Genomic DNA, 21611 nt, shown 5'->3' with positions numbered 1-21611 from the left:
CATTGCTGAAAAATTCACCTAAATTTTCAACAATTTATATAACATTACTAAAAATACACTACAATTTACCACAATTTGCATTACTTTTGCATAAAATTACTAAAAATTCACTATAATTTACCACAATTTGCATTACGTTTGCATAACATTACTAAAAATTTAACTAAATTCACCACAATTTGCACTTCATTTACATAACATTACTAAAAATTTGATTAAATTCACCATAATTTGCACTTCGTTTACATAACATTACTAAAAATTTAACTAAATTCACCACAATTTTTATTACGTTTGCATAAAATTACTAAAAATTTGACTAAAATTTCTGAAAAATTTCTCAACATTTGAATTAGGAATTGTGTAGGATTGTCGCCATTTTGACAAAATTTGCCAAATTGTAAGACCTCCATTATCCCAAAATTGTAACACAATTTACCTCAATTTACCGGGATAATTCTCAATTTGCCAGAAAAATTCCAGGCAAATTTTGCGACAATGACATCTGTTCGACCTGTGTTACATAATATATCTATCTAGCAATTGAGATAATTTGAGCTGTTCCTTATCGAAAAGCTTTCTCTTCTTTTTTGTGTCCTCCCGACTTGCCATCCCAAAGTCAATCAGGTAGATGTCGCCATTGTCATTAATTAAGATGTTTTTCTCCCGAATGTCATTGTGGAGGATACCATGCTTGTGAATCGCTTCTAATCCCTTAATAGCCCTCGACCTTTGCCGTTTCGTTATTTTATGGTCGCTCAACATAGTGCCGACAATGGTCAAGCCGATAACGAAGCTCATACCTCTTCCATAATATCCATAACAGATCAGCTTTGGGATATACTTGCCTTGAATATCAGCTAGATCTTTATAAATCTCAACTTCTTTTTGCATTTCTTTCAGGACATACGATGGAGCCTTCGATAAATCTGCACTCTTCAGAGCAATCATATCTCCACGAAATTCGCATAGGAGGGTTTTCCCACTTCGTCCTTCACCTAATATGCTCTTGAACTTGAAGTCTGAGAAGCTGTAATTATTCTGCTTAACAGAAGTGTTAGAAGATGATTGTTGATTCGCAAAGGTGCTGGAAGATTGTTGTTGATTTAATGAGGAGTTGGACGATGACTTTGAGTGTGACCGAAGAGTACGTGAATCATTGTCCCCTTGAACCGGTACTACTACTTGAGGTTTAGGAGACTTGGGATTCTCTTTCGCCCGTCGAGTTAGATATGCATATGCCTTGAGAACTGGTGAAGATTCGGACTGAAGTGAGAGAGTTTTTGAGATCCAGAGATCTGTATGCTCTCGACGTAGGAACCAGTGATTATCATAGGTGGTAAGAATGCCATATCTAAGTTCGTTTCCTCCCATATAATTATAGATTTGTTGAACTACATCCTTGCCCTTACTCGTCTGATAAAACTCAGGAAATGTCTGTTCGCCTATATCTTCTAAAACATGCTTTTTTTTAGCCTCCATCACCAAGATCAATGAACCCACGAGATGACAGTTGAAATCTGGTATGCCGGGAGTGTCAGTAGATTTCCTTGAATATACGTAGTCTGGTCCTGTAAGATCATTCAATATCATACAAATATTAACATTTATGGCATTACGAACATCCTCTTCATAAATTTATCATTAAATCTCGGCCTCTCGAATATCGGCTGTTGGTCGAAGCAGAATTGATTCACTTTATCGAAAAAGTCCCCCCAAAGCTGTACACTTGCAGGCAGGTCACCAACAGCCTTTGTAGTGGTCTTCAAGGTAACGCAGTCCGTAGAATATGTTATGGGTGGCGGAATACACGACAACGCCTCTTCCAAGCTGAGAACTGGAAATGAATATGTGTTATTATTACTAGGGCAAATGACAAAAAATTAGACTATACCAGACACTCCAGACACTTACGTGGCAATTTTACGATGACATGGATATGTTCTTTGGGAGGTGAGTCTGGGAAATATTTCGAAATCTTTCTTATTGCCAACAGCTCGTCACTGTCCTGGAGTATTAGATTTCTTAATTGATCGTCCTGATCGCCAGGGATCGACACCTTCCATAGCTTGAGCCTGTCTGCGTCTATACCAGCAAAGTCATTTTGTTTTTTCTCTTTAATAGCGTCTTGAGGTGGCTAACCAGCTTTTCCTATCAATATCAGGCAAAAGTACAGCGGTCCGTATTTCAGGACATAGTAAAGTGATAGACATGTTTTCGGCTTATATAGTATTTTTTTGCGAAATGTTATTGGCTCAAAGTGCGGTATGTGAGGACAAGAGTAAAAAAGAATTTTATTTGCGAAAAAATACTGAGGCTGGTATATGAGAGAAATTCAACTGTCACACAAGAGACCGATCACCACTTTGCATCATAAGTGCAAATCACTGCGCCTCCTTAACCGTGAAGACTCTTCTCACTTATCACCTGACGTTTTTATATAGGCTAGTGGCTAGATTGGTTCGGATAAAAATATTAGATTTATGCTTTAGCGTCTTCGACTAGTCCATGGACCGCACCATTACACGTGACCCTTTTTCATGTACAGTACAATAATAATACTTTATTTATGAAATAAAAATATTGCCGAAACTGGCTTAACATTACATAAAAACTATTACATAGCATGATGAAAAAATACTAATTATTTCAGAAAATGGACAGCGCAAGCGGATCTCCTGTAGGGATCGCGCGAAGTTTGCTTTCTGATTCGCTAGAGTCCATTATCCGAGGGAGGCTTTTTTTCCAACTCCACCTGGGGGTATATGATGATGTTAATAGGTTTTAAGCCGGCTATTTTACCTTCTTCTAGAGGAAAAGGCGATGCAAAGTCTTCTTTTCCCAAGGAAAAGCATCGAGAAATTTTTTTTTGCTGGTCCATCCATACCTCTTGTCTTTTTTCAGGTTTATCGCTATTCACAGTATTGATTAGAACATTATTTTCTTGAAAGAAATCTTGCCTATATAGTTCGATGTTTATTTCTTCTAAATCTGGCCGGTCAGTTTTGATCTTAGACCCAGGTCACTAACGGTCAAATCCCTATCAATTATTACATTGAAAATTTTGACCTCACTACGAACGAAGCAAGTGAAGGTGCTAGACTTCTTACTTTCCTAAATTCATGGTCCATTGTGAGAACTTTTCGCTTGCATGTATACAAAACTTTGCCAGGCTGAAAGCACTCAGGGTAGGCGCTTCGCATGGCATATACATACCTTATTTTGCGACATTTTACGGATATTATTTTTGCGGAAAGTTGGCTGAACTTTCACATACCCCTACATGCTTTATATCTTGCTGGGAAAAAGTTAAGGAGGTATGAGGCGTAATTAGTATTGTCGTCTGATGCCAAGAGTTTTATGAAAGCACATGCAAATGGAATCCTCATACCTTTTCACATGGAGATCTACCGGAAAGACATATACTTGGTTTTATGCTTAGCGATCTCAAAATTGTGAGTCCACCAGACCTTCATAACATATGCTTTTACCGTAACTATTTACTTTTAGAGTTGGTCCTGTTGCTTGTAGACATTCTTTCACATTTTTCTCATGTTTGTTTGGGAAAAAATAAGAATAGGAAGTTAATATTTGTTTGCAAGAAATTTCCCTGTCGCACAGACTTGCCTGTGTGATTAACAATTACATCATTGTGCTTCTGATTTCGGACTATTGCTCCGGACTGGCGATCCCTTATCCGGTTTAACTTTATTATATGGTAGATCAGGATCGGAAATATCATACGGCAACGGTTTATTAATATCTGATTTTAGTAACTTTACCATGTTTCCAACTCCTCCAGTCTATTCATTAGTGCTTGGGCTGATTCTGCAAGCTACAAGTTTATAATTGTTTTGAACTCACGAGTCTTTCAGCTACTTTTCTATGCGTGTATGTCGAAAAAATTAAAATTTTCATTTCGTCTGTGTAACCTTGATTTTTTGGCTTCAGTTTTTTTGGTGCTTGATCAGCCTGTGTAACATTTGAGTTGGCTCTTGTTTATTTATCTAACCTACTCCAGAAATGCCAAGTCGGGTGATTTTCACCATTGCGTAATTACACTTGGATGGCAATGTTGATCATTACATTAGTTCAGACCAATAAACAGATTTTTATGATAAGTTGCAAGTTCAACCTGTCAAAATGCAAAAATCGACTCTTTTTAATATGCCAGCATTTGATTTTCCAAAAACCGTCTTGAAATCAAAGGAGTTACAACTAACTTCCTTAGTAATTCTGGGAATACTTACTTATCGTTTCATTAGTAGTCGTCATATTGGGAAAGACCAGAAGACTGTTGAGAGCCGAATGCGTCGAAATCGGCGAAAGGATCCTGGTAAGAAATTTGAAACAACATTTTCCTTCATATAATAGTAATATATGATGAACTGTTTCAAATATTTCTTGGCTCATCTTAACATATTTTCTTTTCTTATTAAACCCAAAACAGATAGAACCAATATTAGACCGTCAGGACACGGACCAGAAACATATGATCCCCGTATAGATTATGATGACCTCGTGTGGCAACTATATTATGAATCGCATAAGGGAGAAGAGGAAGCTGAAGAATTAAAAAGAATGATGGATTCATTGGGAAAGTGATTTATTGTAGTTATTCTACACCAGCTAACAATAATGTTATCTAATGTATACAGTAACATTTATTTTAAATTTTAGTTAATTACAATTATGTCATTTAAGATATATCATGTGATGCTATTTGCTAAAATACTAGATTCTCAATTTAACCTTTTGCATGAAGAGATTTTATTAATAATAATAATGCTATGGTGACATCATTGCCATTTGAGATTTTATAACATTATCTACGGTAAATAGAACTAAGACTAATTTTATTAACTATACAAATAATTAATGGTTTTTTCAAGCCCTGAACGAAATAAATCTCGTCATCTAATAAAGATGTGTGCATCGGTGCCAGTTACTAAATTTATGCATTCGAGGGCTTCATTGTGTTGTATATGAAAGTTTCTATGATCCGGATACCACTTTTTTTTATGCGCAATCTTATTTCTAGCCGATCTGTAAATGACCATCCACCTCATTTCATCAAAGGTTACATCGCCGAAATCTTCACCAATCTCTAAAAGATTGTATTTAATTTCATCATCACCTTCTTTGCTAAGGTCATACGCTTCATAAAATAGATGCGAGAATGATTCATATCTCTTGCCGTATCTTGTTTCGTATTCTTTAATGATAACTTTCTGCCACTGCTCCATGATCTGGCAAGTGTTATCAATAGAGTCTCGAGAAGCTTCCCCAAAACATTTCTCTACGGTATCTTTATTAATAATTAGTGTTAGATTCGACAAGGATAATCAATTCCATTCATATTATGGGCTTTACTTACTTTGAATTATAATTAACTTATCTCTATCATTTACAGCAGATGATACGTCCTCGTATATTCTTTTGTATATAGTGACGGTATCCGTAGTCCCAACAGAATCTTTTTTTTGGTAACAATTTTTACCGGCTTTTTGTAAAATCGTAGCCATAATCTGTATTTATATTAAGAAAAACTTCTGTACGTAAAACAAACATGATATTTATGAGTAAAATCACTTACCAATAATAAAGGTATGACACATAAGCCACCCACGTGAATCGAAAAAAATAAACCTATGTGAGTACAGGGACGTTAATTCGGGACAAATCTGTAATTCCTAGCTCAAATTACAAATATAAGTTCAGGCCGTACCAATCCCAGCCTTACGTGAACTTAATACGTGATTTTTACGTAAAATTATTTCTTGTCGCCCAAAAGGAGATCAATTGACATAACATATACCAAATTATGCAACGCTTTCTTAATCCAGCATCTTCTATGCGGTAAATTTATTTAATTTTGCAATTTGCATAAAATCAACGTCCCTGTGCGAGTATGCGATCCGCCCGATAATTTTACTAGGCAGTTACCGGAGAAATAATAGGACTCATCACTGGTGAGACTTTCCTTTCGTATCTTCTGTCACAATAATAACCTTTACCATACCCATCATATTCATTATACCTCCTCTTCAAAATCACTGTCGTGACTACAGTCATCATTCACCTTATCTAGTACCTTTGGTGCCTCTTCATTCGTTACTTTCTCTGACTGAAATATGGGATCATCAAAATACGCCTCACCATCATAATATACCTTATCATAGTCAGTATGGATATCTGCCTTAGCTGTTATTTCTGAGGGAACGTGATTCTGATTTTCATTCGGATTGACTTGATCAATAATATATTGTATTTGAGGATTAAGTTTCTTATAATTAGACCTACACTCCACGATTTTATTGAGAATATGCTTGCTTTGTTATGATCAATTTATTTCTTGCAACATTCACTTGGCAAATTGTCAAGTTTTTCGATGCTTATTGATCCGAGAATTAGGAATTTCATCCGCAAGAGAAGAAACTCGATTGTTATTAGCATTAGATATCGGTACTTCGAAGATATCACTCGCTTCCTCACTAAGGAGAAACTTTTCAAGCTTGTCAGAAGTCTTGGGCTTATCAGGCACCTCGGTCTTATCGAACATTTCACTTCCCTAAATATAAGGCCCATAGTGAGAAAAACTCGCTCCCATACATACATAACTTCTAGCATATACATACCTTAATTTTTTCGCGGGAAACTTCCACATACTCCTACATGCTTTATAACTTGCTGGGAAAAAATTAAGGAGGTATGAAGCGTAATTAGTATTGTTGTCTGAAGCTAAGAGTTCTATGAAAGCGCATGCAATGGAATTTTTCATACCTTTTCACATGTAGATCTACCGGAAATACATATAGTTGGTTTTACGCCTGGCTATCTCAAAATTGTGACTCCCTCAGCCTTTCATAACATATAGTACTTTTGTCGGCACTATTTACTTTTAGAGCTGGTCCTGTGTTGCAACTAGACCTCCTTTCACATTTTTCTCACATTTGTTTGGGGAAAAAAAGATAGGGGTATTGGTTAGCGAATATATATGCGAAATTAATATGCGAAAATGTCGCACAGACCTTTTATGTGATTCGATGGCGCTGTGCATGGCTCAGCAAATTCTTCCGAGCTGGTAATCACCGCTCCGGGTTGATGATCAGTATTCCGGACTCAAAATTGAATGTATGCTAACCAGAGATAAACACAATCATGACAAGAAATACTAATAATGAATTTGTTCAAAGCAAAATACTTGAAAATCAACTATATGAAGTGCTTTTGTACAAGAAGATGGAAGTATTAGCTATTCAGGAGCGCATAGCCGAAAGAAAACTTGGTATTAATGACAATGCAATCCAAACAGCATTGAATCAAAGCAAGAAAGCGGAAATACTTGATTATTCACTTGATTATACAAGTAAACTATTGTTTGATTTGGTGGAGAAAATTATATCGATAGAGGAGGATCTTGAGACTGGTGGCCACCCAATGCTTATTATATTACATCGATATAGAAAAGATCTTATGGATGTATCAATAGGGGAATTTTCACTTAGGGAAAAATACCATTTGCTTTTATATCTGGAAGCGGATATAAGCATGATTCAAGCTTATCTTGATATTGTCGGTTATACTAATGAAGAAACGATAAAAGAAGATGCTGAGAAAGATGTGAGAGCATATATTCAAAAGTTTAGACATTCCAAGTTTGGTAATACAGAAATTCATCAATAGGGGTAAAACGGTTTATTTTACTAGAAAGGGATTACTGTTATTTCTGAAGGTCTCTCCTCAACAATAGCATGAAGTTTTCGTAAAAAATTCAGCTGGTACGGACCAATGCCCATGTCTAGAACAGGTTAGTTAATTTATATTTTTTTGTCCTTTGCATAGTAATTTTTATAATTATTTGGAAGAGATTGTCCAGGATATAAGTCTTTTCCTCTCAATTCGATATGCTTCCACAGAATAAGTGCACCGCATCTGTACCATAATCAGGAAACAAATAGGGCGGGATAAAGGAATTTATCTACCGCTAGGAAATATAGAATCCGCTCTAATAGTTCTGGTAAATTTATAACACCTAAATGTGCCATAAATAATATATGCTGTATCTTTAATCGAAAAAATGTGATTTTGCATCAATGATTACTACTCCGGACTATTGGTTGAACCAGATTTGACTTCGATATGGGAGGATCACAAAATTATCGTCTATTGTTAGTGTCGAATTACACATATTTAAGTGTACACTATTTTCTCGCATCCATGGTGAGCCCAAAAGTATTTCAGGAAATTGATCAGGCCAATCTGATCCAGTAACTATAAATTCAGTGGGTATGATTTTATGCTTCTCGCCATCATTTAAGATAATACGTAGATTAACCTTTCCTAATGTGGAATAAGACTCATCTAGAAACCCATATACTTTAGGAATACTATTGTCTTTTGCGTATGCTATTTTCACAATTTTTTCACTAATGAAATTTGCATTAGCGCATATGTCAATCCTAAATCGAAAATCTGTAAGAATTACCCTTTTGGGCCGTTCAAGATTCACCCCTCTTTCCCATATGTCATTTATACCGCTAGCATGTTTTAGATCTGGAAGATACTTTAAAATAAATGATATCAACTCTGACGGAAGAAGCTCAAGTAAATTCGATTCATGCATTTTTATATGATAGAAGAATTTTCAATCAGAAAATATGGTTAGTTATAGCACGAAGTGATAACTAGTTAAATCAGACTTTTTGGATCAGATACCTTCTTGGCTTCACCTTATTATCAGATTCTCTCTTCGTGCATATTATTTTGCCTGGATCCACTTTCTTTTCTGGTGGCGCGTGATCAGAATTGAATTCCTCAGATGAACTAGACTCGAACGAAGTATTTATGGATTCTTTACTACAACTTTACAGAAACTTTAAGTTTTCAAGTGATATCATTTTGATATCAAAATGATATCGAAATGATACCGTTAAGATAAACTTAACGATATCGATTCTATATTAATTAAAAATGGTAAGTTTCTGTAAAGAATTGCAATGTTCCATAGTAAATAGTTCGTCTACATTATCATTCAGCCACTTTACACGTTCTTCTAGTAGTTTAACTCTCTTTTTAAGCTTTCTATGCCGAGAACAATAACGATCCATCCTTTTTGCTAGTGCTCTATTTTCACTGGAAAGTACACTATATACTTCTGCATTTTGCTCATTTAGTCCAAATGCCTGGGCTAATATTTTCGTATATCTAATAACTTCCTGCTCGCTAGCTATACTATTGGATGAATGCTTTTGATCAGCTATCATTTTCGTGATGTATTCTATATGCTAGATCTTAACTTGAACGAAAAAAAATAAAATTACGCACATTGATATCCCAACTCGATCCCTCTGGGATCCCTCTAACCCTTATATGTGAATAATGTGATTAGTTTTCATCGAAGAACATGAATGGGTTTGCTTGATCGTAAGGCATTCCACGAGGTCTGTAATTTACTATAGTATACCTCTGCGATGGCGCAGTGTTATTTTTAGGACTATGTCGAAGTTAAGGATAGTGCCGTAATTGGGCAATTGCGGATTAATTGCGGATCCGCAATATTGCGGATTTGCGGATTTCAGAAGTCCAAATATCCGCAAATCCGCAAACCGCAATTATCCACAAATCTGTAAAAAATCCGCAAATTAGCCAATTAAATACTGTATCACGATCATTACTCAATCTATATATTTATATCGAATCATCAAATTTAGTATTATTACTCACTCTATTATAATATAATCAATTTATAATGCATCAAAACATCAAAACAATTGTATCTAAATTCTTCTTTTTCTATTTACTTTTTTCAACAATTTATTATTAAAATGTCAAAAACACCTTCTTCGGCTCTTAATTTAAAGATTCGTGGAAAAAAGTTGAGCTATTGCCTGAAGACGAAGAATTAATTTCGTTAGCACTGTCAATTATTTGGACTAAGTCTAATAAAAAAATTGAATCATGTAATTTTGACCAAGATAAAGTAAGATTATCTTTCAAAAAGAATGAGGAACGCGTTTATTTTGACTTGCAAGAATCGGCTTTAGATTTTACATTCATCAATAAGGTATTCCATAAAGCCCTTTTTAAATGATTTTGATTTCGCTTATGATTTTTTTTTTCAGTCCACCTTTTTCCCTTGAATTTTTGTTTCTGGACAATTTTGTCCACTTTTTTTGTCTCGTTTCTGACAATTTTGTCCACTTTTTTTTTGTTCTACCTTTTTTCTCGTTTCTGGACAATTTTGTCCACTTTTTTCTGTTCTACCTTTTTCTCGTTTCTGGACAATTTTGTCCATTTTTTTTTGTTCCACTTTTTTCCCTGAATTTCCGTTTCTGGACAATTTTGTCCACTTTTCGTTTCTGAACCACTTTTTTTTCTTGGTATCAGAACCATTTCATTTTAGAACAAATGATTTCATTTCTGAACAAAATTCATTACTTTTTAGGGTAATTTGGCTGAACTTGAACGCTACAAATCGCTATATGAATTATATAAAGGTAGATACAAAGTAATTCGTTTACAGGTAAATATGTAAATGAATTTTAATATTTATATCTTAATTTTGTTTATATTTTATTTGTTTATTTATATATTTTCTAATAATAGCCAGAAAATACACGTTCAACTACATCTGGTACAACTGGTAGCGTGAATGAATCATTAAGAGAATTGTTACAATATTCAACACCCGAACACACGTGCCTAAAATCCTCTCCCAGCTCGTCATTATATCTTAAACCCAACGATTCAGAACTTGCCCGTGTGTTAAACAGTGATTTATCCATAAATAATCTTTCTACTTCTGACACTAAAACAAAAATTTGGTCGAATTTGAATATACGCTGTATCGAAAAATTTGGCAGACAAGATCACATAAAAAATGATGTTTCTATTTCTGACATAATGTGGGCCAAGATAACCTTACCTGCGTACCGCAGCTGGAACACAATGAAGAATTATTATGATGACATTGATAAATGGATCGCAAAAATTAGTAGCTTCTGTAAGTTAAATTTATCAAATTCTGAAATTGTTCTTGATTATTATATTTTTCTTATAATATTTATATCTAAATTTTCTAGGTACTGCTAATGATGATGAGGATAACAATTTTCAACCTACTGAAGCTGCAAATTCAAGTTCTACTAGGGATGAATCTGGCAACAGCTGAAATTAATGAATTTAACCCACCTTCACAATACAAAGTGTTCCAAACAGATCAGCACGAAGATCAACCACGGAAGTTGAAACATCGATGAAAACCACCAACAAGATCAATAACATCTAAAGTAAAATTAGCAACACAAGTGCCAACTAGAGAAGTGATAGTATCTATAGAACCACGGGTACCAACTTCAAAAATGAAGTTATCGGCGGAGGTACCTCCAGAAATGACATTGGCGAAATCAGCGGAATCAAGTGTGGCAGAATCACAAGTACCTTCAGAAATGGCAGTGGAGGAATCAGCAGAATCAGCAGAATCACAAGCACTAGCTTCAGAAATGGAGGAATCAGAAGAATTAGAAGCATCAACATCTGTGTCGTTATCAAAATCCATTGTACGAAAACGTAATTTCTCAGATGATGATGACGACGACGATGATAAAGCCAAATTATTAAATTCTACCCAATTGTTATTATTCAAAAAGGGAAAGAAACTTCACGATATTTTGTTAGCAGATTCATCGTTTAATGGCGAACTCATTGCTTCTGAAGAATTAAAAGTATCAGATATATCCAATGACTTAAATGAAATGCTGAAAGATGACCCAGTCAAAATCGTTGATGAGAAATCTGCTAAAGATCGAATCGATCAATGGCGAAGGCAAGAATTACAATGTGAAAATTTTGTTATAGCCGCTGAGTCTTTTAATTTATTACATTTGGTGTCCTTGGTCCAAATTTATGATGATCTATTTAAACTTGGAGAAAAATTAAGAACTGACCCTAATAATAATATAAAAACTACAAAATCTTGGGTTATTCAGTTCATGCGGTCTGTGCTTAAAATTGGTGACAAAATGGAACAAAGGAATAGGGTAGGATGTGATCGATTACGAAGGTTATTTAATGAAGGAATCACGAGTACGCAACTTGCGAAAGCTGGGTGCCATAAGTGCAATTTTTCGTTAAACAAGAATATTATGAAGTATTTTTGTCCCAAGTTCCTACATTAGAAACTCGTCGATCAATTTCAAGTTTGTCGAACGAACGTCTTTCTGAAATCTTGTCTACTGCTAATCCAGATAGTACTGCACAAAAAAAAGAGAAGAGTTGAATTTATGGGGGAGGAATTCATTAATATAGCGGATAAATAAAAAAAATAGTGAATACATTGAATATGTTGGTTAGTGGGTAATATCATTATCAACAAAGAAGCATGTATTTTATATTGGCATAAGTTATACGCGTTAGATAGATAATTAAATGTATAGATAATTAAACGTAACATTTACATATTTTCAAATTGCACGGGGAAGCTTCTGTCCAAAGTTTCTAAAGCAAAAAAAAGTAAAGTTTTCTGATTATAAAGTGGACAATTTTGTCCAAAATAAAAAATAAAGTTTTCTGAATACAAAAGTGGACAATTTTATCCAAAATAAAAAGGGAGGACAAAATTGTTGATATGCATTATAAAATACTATCAAATTTATTAGATATTAAATGTTCACAATAAGTACAAATATGAATATTATATAGGCAAAATAAAAGTCAAAAAAAGAATTAGTTTAATTGTTCCGGATCCCATTCCTCTTCGCCATCACTATCATATCTTCGAGTAATAGTTGGAAGTATAGAATTATCAATAAAGACCCTATGGTCCTAGATCTACCGTGCTTTCAATATCTAATGTTTCATCATTCATATTTGTTTCATCAGATTGATGTTCATTAAAACTATCATCATCATTCTCACTCATAATTTCTTCTTCTTCTTCAAATACTGTATTCAGCATGAGTTGAATATCATCATCTAACTTTGAACTGCTATCACCGTTACTTGTATAATTTAAGTCTTTTTTAGCATGTTTGAGAGAATAAAGATATATTTTCGCCATTGTCTCTATAGTTTCTGGTTGCAAATTTATACGTCTCTTACCAAAGAGCCATCCCATGGCTGAAAATAATCTTTCACAACTTGCCGAGTATGGGGTTATTGAAAATATTACTTTAGCTAGCCGCAAAAGAGAAGAAAATTTCCCATCAACTATGGAATTCCACCAACGGTAAGCTGTGTCCATGAATTGAATAAGACGTGTTATATGGTTCAGAATTATCAAAGTATGCACGAAGTTGTGCATCAAGTTCTAATCCAGAATTTTTTTTATGCCCAAGGTTTTTCCAGATTCGAAGGGCACACTTTCTAAGACGCTCAAATTGATTATCACGCATTCCATGTCCTAACAAATTTGCAAATTTATATTATTAAATGAATTTAAATAACAATAAAAAAAATAATTACCTCGGTATTTAGGATGAAGGAAGAAACCTAACAAATAGATATCCTCGTCAAACTCTTTATATCTATTAAAAAAATATTTAAAATTAAACATTAATTTTGAATCTTCTATTAAAGATACTAACCTAATACATTACCGCTTATTAAAAATGCTAATACAAGAGTTTCTTAACTCTTTATAATCATCAGTTGGCATTGACTTAAAAAATGCTGCGATACGAAGAAGATGCAGATAACAATCTGCTAAAGTTACATTACTTCCTTCTAACATGAGAATTGCTTTTTTTATCGGCTCCAAAATATCTGATAAAATACGAATGTCATCAAAAAACCCTCTTTTTTTCAAAATTGCTTTTACAGCTTCATTAGAGATTTCACGTTCATGATTGTCCAGGACCTAATTGAATAAACATTTTTGTATTAGGTTTAATTATTATTAATTTAAATATAAAGTATACGTACATGTAATAAAGCATCTTTTAATCTGTACACTGAAGATGTACATTCATGGACTGTCATCCATCTTGTTTCGATGTACGTTTTCAGCCCTCCACCTGCAATATTTTTTGCATCAATCGCTTCTTTAAGCCAAGTGCTGGCAAGGGTTGAATTTTTGAAGTATCTTGTTAAAATATTTGCTCGTTTTACAAGACATTTAACTTGATCTACTTTGACAATATCACTACTTATCAGATTGATGCAATGGGCGATGCATCGTATATTGATAATGGATGGATATTCATTCGTGATTATTCAACGGGCACCTGCGACATTGGCAGCATTGTCACTGACAATAGCGACAATTTTGCTTATACCCACTTTACAAATTATATCATTTATAACTTTTGATAAATATTCAGCGGTATGCGAATTTTTAGAAAGCGTCTTCAAGTTGTAATAGATATTCCTTTCGATGGTGTCAGCAAAATAAACGCCCATAAGCTATTCCCGTCCAACCATCAAGAGCTAATAAAAAATATATGGATAGTTATTTTTTTAATAAAATATTTTGAAGCAATTATAGAAATTATAGATTTACCGATAGTAAAATTAGACTCTTTTTCTAATTCATTGTTGACTCGTGCATTGACTCTAGATAATTCCGCCTCCAATAAAGTACCGTTTAGTACTCGTCGCGAAGGTGGATCGTATCCTGGCTCCAGCGCCTTTATCATGTCGATAAACCAAGGATTATCGATTGTGCTAAAGGGTATGTTGCACATCACGTAGGCTTTCATTATCACCCGGTCTAATTCATTACTCCGTCCTTTTTCTATTTTACCTCCTCTGTAAAAATTCTTAATTCCCGTTTGTCGAACCTTTTGTTAGGATAATGTGATTCATCTTCATCTGCGCTTTCTTCCTCTTCTTTAGCAAGATTTTTCCTGACAATTTTGGCAAAATACAATGAAACATCATCGGGGCATTTTTTACAGTAGTTTGCCAAATGTGCACTGAGGACTTGGGGCCTTCCTTGTCTCCAGTATTGTCGACAGTAACTACACGTCGCTGAATAGTGTCCTCTCGACTGCATGTTACCTTGTATCATATGATTACATCATACATCTGATGGTGGTCGACCTTTGCACTTGCGCTTAGAAGGACCGCTTGCGTATGACGTTATAAAGAGCAAAACTTGAAATTAAAAGAGTTTGTCATCAATATCATTTTAAAGTTTGATTTAGTAGTACAAGATGTTGATTGATTAAGATCACGCCTAATTGTAAATTGTGAAGTTTAAATTTCAATAATGTGAAAATTTGTAAATTTAACTGGACAAAGAGAAAAATTGAACAAAATTGTCCAGAAACAATACGAGGAATAAGGTGACCAGAAATGATACAAGAAAAAAAGTGGACAAAATTGTCCAGAAGCGATGGATGTCCAAAAATGATAGAAAAAAAAGTGGACAAAATTGTCCAGAAGCGATGGATGTCCAAAAATGATAGAAAAAAAGTGGACAAAATTGTCCAGAAGCGATGGATGTCCAAAAATGATAGAAAAAAAAGTGGACAAAATTGTCCAGAAGCGATGGATGTCCAAAAATGATAGAAAAAAAAGTGGACAAAATTGTCCAGAAGCGATGGATGTCCAAAACGATAGAAAAAAAGTGGACAAAATTGTCCAGAAATATTACGAGTAAAAAGTGTATAAAATTGAATCAAAGAAGTCTTGGTATAGCATGATATCATCATCAGACGAAGTTAATTGTGATGAATAAATAGTATGTTTAATTCAGTATAATAACTTTGACAAAAAAAAAATTATAAAAATAACACTTCTAATTTCAACAATTTTTAATATGTCGGGATGACGAATTCTTTATTTTGAATTGATGGTTTTTTACTTGATATTATTTTATTTAACATTGCGGATTTGTGATACAGTATTGATTTACGGATTCATTGCGGATTTGCGATACAGTATTGATTTGCGGATTCATTGCGAACTTGCGGATTCATTGCGGATTTGCGATATAGTATTGATTTGCGGATTCATTCGGACTTGCGGATTCATTGCGGATTTGCGATACAGTATTGATTTGCGGATTCATTGCAGACTTGCGGATTCATTGCGGATATGCAGATTCATTGCGGATATGCGAACTCATATGCGCAATTCAATTCTTAAATCCGCAATACTGCAAATTTGGAAAAGCAATTTCGGCGCCATCCTTAGTCGAAGTGCTTGACTAGCAATAGTATTAGCTTTCGATAGATTCCTAACCCCACTCGCTACAACTGCAAATACAGCTCCTAAATTACGTAAGGAACTAGGAAGTAAGGGCTTACCAGTTTCGGGAAGAAATTCAGTTTTTTTCAGAAACCTACTCAAGATTCCAGTTCCAGGCGTCCCCGGGTCTCCTAATCGTCCGGAAGATATTGCTTCCTGAATCCATGTAAGCAATTGCTTTGCCCGTTCCTCATTCTTTTCAAGTGATCTAAACACTCGAGGAATATCCTGTTGATCTCGGTTTTTTACATATCCTGTTACACCTCCATTAGATATACGTAAATCTTTAATTTCAGCTGGACGGATACAGAGCATAATCATTACATCAGCTAGGCCCTGTTTGTCGGGTGTATTAGATACATCATACAAATCCAATCTCTCCTTAACCGATTCTAATGAGAAGTGGTCCGGATAATGAATTCCTTCATCTTCGCATAATAAACTCTTCTCCTTTTAGATTTTATTCGATAAAGTGGTTATCCCTGGAATCTTCGTAGCTTCGATTATTACCTTTGGGGCATTAAGCTTCCACAATTCCTTTCGGAGTCTACTGAGACTAGATGTATAGGCAACCGGATTAGGGGATATCTCGGCTAATGCTTTAGCTATAAGTTTTACTTCTTTTTCGCCAAGGCTATCCCGCATAATACGCTGAGCCATTTCTCTAATAATTTCTCCTTCTGGGATAATATCTGATACTTGGCAGGCGCTTTTAGCACAGCATATATTCACTTCCGCTTCTGCCCCTCCTTCTTTGGGGGTTACTTGACTTTTAGTTCGACCAGTTCTTTGAGAAAGTATCAACGCAAATGCTTGTTCTTTACTAAATTTGTACCCTTTTTGAAGACGATCACGAGCCTGACGCCTTTTCTCTCTATCTTCTGGTAAGATCTCAAGTATTTCTGGCGCATACTGGCTAAGGTCTTCGAGACTCATTTCATTGGTAAGTTTGTGGTCTTTAACGAACTTGGTTGTAATAGCAGACATGATGTGGTATGTAGATTATGGTAGTAGTTAGATTAATCTGTGGTATTCAGATTATATTAAGTGGGATAAAGTTCAATTCGAAAAATATTCCGTAATTTCACTACTTCATGGTCGGTGAAAAATATCGGGGGTTAGAGAAAGGGAAAATATATAACTTATGGGAGGTCTCTTTGAGGCCACCTGCTCCAGCCGAAATATGTTTTGCATATATTTGAAAATTGTGGGTAAATAGGATATGCAGAAAAAAAGACATATGACTAGTAACATTCCAAGGCTATGAACGAATTATCTGTACTGATTCACATTTTAGTAAAGTGCACGCGCTAGAGTTAATATATGTTCCGATCCTAAAACATTTGTCTTGGTAAATGCATCATATAAAGCACTTGGTCTATATTTCGAAGGAGCTAGATTCGGATGGTGGAGGAATTTTATGAGTATGTTATTTCTCCAAACTTTCATCTCTTCATGCCTCCAGCATAATTTTAATAGTTGGCATAAAGTAAAATCGTGCCAATTAGCTTGGAGTAGAATTTGCAATAGGCTTATTTTTCGTTAACCACTGCTAGTAAACTTCTTTCTGATACGATACTCCAAATACGATAGGAGATGAAAGAAAAGTAACTTCTTAATATTTGCAATTCATGTAAAGGTGGGATCAAAAGTCTTTCTTCTCTCCAATGCAAATATCCGTCATGTAACAATTTACAATATACTGACCCATTTATAATTATCATGCGATTAGTTTTGGGATTATAGATTTTTTTGTGGGCTTCTGTCGGCTGGTCTAATGTATCCATAGCGTTAGTATAAAAAGATAATTTATCTTATTAAAATACCGATTAATTTAAATACATATTTATTATAAAATTAAAAGTGAAAGAGGGTCTTATATCCTAAAATACTTTCATGGCTCGCTTTACTTGCGCACATATCAAGAAGGATAACACTATTTGTGGAAATAAGTGCTGTGACCCCACTGGGTGTTATAGGCACTGGAAATTATATGAAAAAAATATAGAAAAAAAACCCTGCCTTGTTAGTGGTTGTCGTAAATATACTCTTTCTACTACTGGATGTTGTCCTGATCATTCGAGTAGATTTCATTCGCTAAATTATCGGATGAAGCAGAAGTATAAAGCTGAGGCCCTTCAACCCAAAATCCCTGAAGCTCCAATTTCCAAGTCAGATAATAATAATGCTTCGATCCATGAACACTTGTTTTCCGCTTCTTTACAACTATTTGCAGATTCGTTAAGAAGAGATTTAACAGATTCAATCCGAGTCGAAATACTAAGCGATAAGGTTGTAATTAATGGCTCAGCTACAGAGACACCCAGAATCTATGAAGATCCAGTTTCTGAGTCAGATGATGAGGATATGGGTCTCGGCCTATTTGGGGATTAGTGTTTGCTCAACTCGGAGCATTAGGAATCCTCTCTGAATTTTCTGCCGGAAAGAAAGCAAAAAAAAATATTATTTCATTAGACATATAAAATTGGCAGAAGCCTGCATCTCAGAAGTATGTGACTATGTATCCTGGCTGGAGTGATGCAAGAATAGATTTTTTTACCGATAGATAAGGTTGCTTGCCGAAACCTAGGGGTTTAGGCAAGATGGCGTTTCGCCGAAAAGCGAAATTCTGCCGAAACTATATTAAAGTTATATTAAAAAACTGGCGAAACTTTGGAGAAAGGCGAAACTGCCAAAACTTATTATAAATGCTGAAACTGCCGAAACTCAGCCGAAACTATAATAAATCTATAGTAAAATTTTGACGAAACTAATCGTAAGATTTTGAAGAGGTTTAGACAAGCAACCTTACCGATAGATGTAGCCTTCTGCGGAATTATATTATATAAAAATGGCAGAAGGCTACACATACCGAATAGTATTAGCATAGGACCCCGAAGAATACATATAATACTGGGATCCAATTTTGTATAAACTTACTATGTAATTTCTTAATAAGTCATATGTTTGAAATTGTATAACCAAATAGCAGTTACACAAAAAGTCAGATTTTTATTTGTATAACAATAATGATTTTTACAATAAGTAAGATTTTCATTTTGTATAACGGATATTAGAATTTTTTTTTATATACGTTTAAAATTTTTTAAAGTTTTTTTTTATTTTTTGTTTAAGAAATTTTTAAGATATTTTTTAATAAAGAGTTTTTTTATTTGTTTTAAAAAACACTTGAAATATTTTTTAATAGAAATTGTTTTTTGTTTAAGAAGTTTTTAAGGGTTCGTTTAAAGACATTTTTTTAATAAAAATGAAGAAATTTTTTTAAAATTCATTTACAAAATTAAAAAAAATACATTTTATTATATATCTCAGCATCCAGTGATCATAGAGAAATGAAACACAGCTTATTAGATTCGTCTCAATAGATGAGTCGAATGGTGGTAGTTTCATATTTCTAGGCACGATAGATGCCGAGTTATGTGATAAAATGTAAAAATGCACAGTAGACGAAAATACAAAGTGCCGATGTGTGGTATAGCTCATCATCTATCACACCTAGAAACACGAAACTACTACCATTTGATTCGTCTTGTCAAGACGAATCCAACAAGCTGTGTTTCATCTTTTTACGATCACTGGGTGGTGAGATATATAACAAAATGTATTTTCTTTTATTTTGTAGTATACACCCAAATTTTTGCATAAAACTTACTATATTATACATATTGGGCATCAATATCTATCGGGTATTTAAAATTTTAACATGCAATTTTGTTTAAAAATTTTATTTAAGTTATTTTTTAATAATTTTTTTTAATAATTTTTTTTAAAAAATTTTTTAAGTATTTGTTAGAATTTTTAAATAGTTTTTAATAATATTTATTAAAATTTTCAATAAAATTTATTTGAAATTTTTCTTTAAAAATTTTTTTTTTATATAAACTCAGATTTATAATTGTATAATTTATAATAAAATTTGAACTTATGTGATGATTTTGTATAAAGCTTCTAATAAAATTAGGCGTATAAAGTTATATTAAAATTTTGGGTCTGGATCTGAGTTGTATATGTATTCTTCGGGATCCTATTAGCATATATCAAATAAGTCCTGAATATCTTCTGTAATTTGCATATTGTCCACTTTGCTAGAAATAGTAAAATTATCTATTAATTCATCGGGTGGGAGTTTACTATATCCATACCGAGCATCTTGCCCATTTTCCCAATAAATTTCTTCACCTGTTTAATATGAAGGTAATCTAGGAGCGTCTTTAGTATCGAATGATCCATCTAGGCGGTAATACCTGCGACTCCTATCTACAGCCTTAAATTTCAACCCATAAGTTGCATGTAGTGCTGAGTTCAGTAAACCAAGTTTTGCCCGATCTGTTTTCAATCCCGATTTTTTAACTCTGCGCGATGCATCTGTATTGTCAAATACCCGAGCCATTTTGAGAACTAAATCCTGGAGATGAGATATCGATTCAGGAGAATTCAGACACATCTTAACAACATCAGATTTATATCTGGCTCTATCATCGATATCTCTAGCTGGTGTACAAATTTTTAATAATTCTAGACAAATCCGATGCCTCTCAGCCTGGGTTATAGTTGTAAGCCTATCTTCTCTATAATCTTTACGGGTGATAGCCTCAACAGCCATTTCATTGTCAGTACCAGCATCTCATAACTGCCTATAAGCTCTGAACCATTTCATATAGTTATAATTCCCATACTTTGAGATGAACTCTTCGGTCAATGATTCAGATGAAATCTCATAACAATCTGCAATATGATGCCGGTCTAAAGAGCGTATCTCTTCTAAAGTCTTCTTCGACTTGCTTTCCAATAATTCAGCAGTCTCATGATCGAGGATATTGGCATTAGTTATTGCTGATATCTCCTCTGCCTTAATGGTAGCGGAATTCAACTTCACAACTTGAGATAATGATGTAACATTTTCATCGTATTTAGGAATAGGTTCTATGATGGAAATGATCATACCCGCCTTTCGAAGAAAATCAACCATCTTCCAACCAAATAATCTCTGAGAACGGAATTTCTCCAACATAAATGCTACCCATAATCGAATGGTTGGTACATCCTTATTCCGGATGATAGAGTCTATGTCAGGAAATATTCCTCTATTCTGAAGTTTTCAGGGAAGACATTCTCGTTTGGCATTCAACAACCATTGGAATAATCCTTTCTCTGTAATAGGAATATTAGACGATCTTTGTTCGATATGACATATATAGTCTTTGATACATCGCATGCAGAATAACATCTGATTCGTCCCAGCATTCGTTTCTATATAACTGTTAAAGATGCAGAATGCTCGTTCAAACTTGGGATTGGTGCAAGACACTCTTATCTTTAGAGTACTAGTATAGGCAACTAGGTCTACGTCTTTCCATGATTCTTCTACGTTGCTAAAGTCATGAGCCTTCTCCACC

General features: G+C 34.3%; 12 protein-coding genes across 12 annotated transcripts; 5 read left to right on the top strand and 7 right to left on the bottom strand.

Moving 5' to 3' along the window:
• Window positions 1-519: 519 nt before the first annotated feature.
• OCT59_003101 (uncharacterized protein) lies at window positions 520-1593 on the bottom strand (the record flags this gene model as incomplete). Its single annotated transcript, XM_066145401.1, has 1 exon — window positions 520-1593. The coding sequence occupies one exon, from the start codon at window positions 1591-1593 to the stop codon at window positions 520-522; it is 1074 nt and encodes a 357-aa protein (XP_065996125.1).
• Window positions 1594-4167: 2574 nt separating this feature from the next.
• OCT59_003100 (uncharacterized protein) lies at window positions 4168-4605 on the top strand (the record flags this gene model as incomplete). Its single annotated transcript, XM_025311488.2, has 2 exons — window positions 4168-4336; window positions 4451-4605. The coding sequence occupies 2 exons, from the start codon at window positions 4168-4170 to the stop codon at window positions 4603-4605; spliced, it is 324 nt and encodes a 107-aa protein (XP_025171230.2).
• A 308-nt stretch (window positions 4606-4913) lies between these two features.
• Window positions 4914-6781, bottom strand: OCT59_003099 (uncharacterized protein; the record flags this gene model as incomplete). The annotated part of the gene is made up of 7 exons (XM_066145400.1): window positions 4914-5308; window positions 5378-5528; window positions 5597-5649; window positions 5729-5738; window positions 6041-6299; window positions 6545-6571; window positions 6639-6781. 7 exons carry the CDS (start codon window positions 6779-6781, stop codon window positions 4914-4916), a joined length of 1038 nt encoding a protein of 345 aa, XP_065996124.1.
• A 380-nt stretch (window positions 6782-7161) lies between these two features.
• Window positions 7162-7686, top strand: OCT59_003098 (uncharacterized protein; the record flags this gene model as incomplete). Its single annotated transcript, XM_066145399.1, has 1 exon — window positions 7162-7686. One exon carries the CDS (start codon window positions 7162-7164, stop codon window positions 7684-7686), a length of 525 nt encoding a protein of 174 aa, XP_065996123.1.
• A 427-nt stretch (window positions 7687-8113) lies between these two features.
• Window positions 8114-8626, bottom strand: OCT59_003097 (uncharacterized protein; the record flags this gene model as incomplete). The annotated part of the gene is made up of 1 exon (XM_066145398.1): window positions 8114-8626. One exon carries the CDS (start codon window positions 8624-8626, stop codon window positions 8114-8116), a length of 513 nt encoding a protein of 170 aa, XP_065996122.1.
• Window positions 8627-8963: 337 nt separating this feature from the next.
• On the bottom strand, window positions 8964-9266 carry OCT59_003096 (uncharacterized protein; the record flags this gene model as incomplete). The annotated part of the gene is made up of 1 exon (XM_066145397.1): window positions 8964-9266. One exon carries the CDS (start codon window positions 9264-9266, stop codon window positions 8964-8966), a length of 303 nt encoding a protein of 100 aa, XP_065996121.1.
• Window positions 9267-9827: 561 nt separating this feature from the next.
• Window positions 9828-11173, top strand: OCT59_003095 (uncharacterized protein; the record flags this gene model as incomplete). Its single annotated transcript, XM_066145396.1, has 5 exons — window positions 9828-9877; window positions 9988-10066; window positions 10448-10525; window positions 10609-11005; window positions 11085-11173. 5 exons carry the CDS (start codon window positions 9828-9830, stop codon window positions 11171-11173), a joined length of 693 nt encoding a protein of 230 aa, XP_065996120.1.
• A 190-nt stretch (window positions 11174-11363) lies between these two features.
• OCT59_003094 (uncharacterized protein) lies at window positions 11364-12280 on the top strand (the record flags this gene model as incomplete). Its single annotated transcript, XM_066145395.1, has 2 exons — window positions 11364-12087; window positions 12168-12280. 2 exons carry the CDS (start codon window positions 11364-11366, stop codon window positions 12278-12280), a joined length of 837 nt encoding a protein of 278 aa, XP_065996119.1.
• A 537-nt stretch (window positions 12281-12817) lies between these two features.
• Window positions 12818-13117, bottom strand: OCT59_003093 (uncharacterized protein; the record flags this gene model as incomplete). Its single annotated transcript, XM_066145392.1, has 1 exon — window positions 12818-13117. One exon carries the CDS (start codon window positions 13115-13117, stop codon window positions 12818-12820), a length of 300 nt encoding a protein of 99 aa, XP_065996118.1.
• A 2951-nt stretch (window positions 13118-16068) lies between these two features.
• On the bottom strand, window positions 16069-17181 carry OCT59_003092 (uncharacterized protein; the record flags this gene model as incomplete). Its single annotated transcript, XM_025329666.1, has 2 exons — window positions 16069-16644; window positions 16705-17181. The coding sequence occupies 2 exons, from the start codon at window positions 17179-17181 to the stop codon at window positions 16069-16071; spliced, it is 1053 nt and encodes a 350-aa protein (XP_025182957.1).
• Window positions 17182-18090: 909 nt separating this feature from the next.
• OCT59_003091 (uncharacterized protein) lies at window positions 18091-18588 on the top strand (the record flags this gene model as incomplete). The annotated part of the gene is made up of 1 exon (XM_025325104.1): window positions 18091-18588. The coding sequence occupies one exon, from the start codon at window positions 18091-18093 to the stop codon at window positions 18586-18588; it is 498 nt and encodes a 165-aa protein (XP_025182956.1).
• A 1810-nt stretch (window positions 18589-20398) lies between these two features.
• Window positions 20399-20818, bottom strand: OCT59_003090 (uncharacterized protein; the record flags this gene model as incomplete). The annotated part of the gene is made up of 1 exon (XM_025310389.1): window positions 20399-20818. One exon carries the CDS (start codon window positions 20816-20818, stop codon window positions 20399-20401), a length of 420 nt encoding a protein of 139 aa, XP_025182955.1.
• Window positions 20819-21611: the final 793 nt, after the last annotated feature.

The sequence above is a fragment of the Rhizophagus irregularis genome, chromosome 11 (assembly GCF_026210795.1).
Source record: "Rhizophagus irregularis chromosome 11, complete sequence".
Taxonomy (NCBI): Eukaryota; Fungi; Glomeromycota; class Glomeromycetes; order Glomerales; family Glomeraceae; genus Rhizophagus; species Rhizophagus irregularis.
This window is presented reverse-complemented; position numbering and strand designations above follow the sequence as displayed.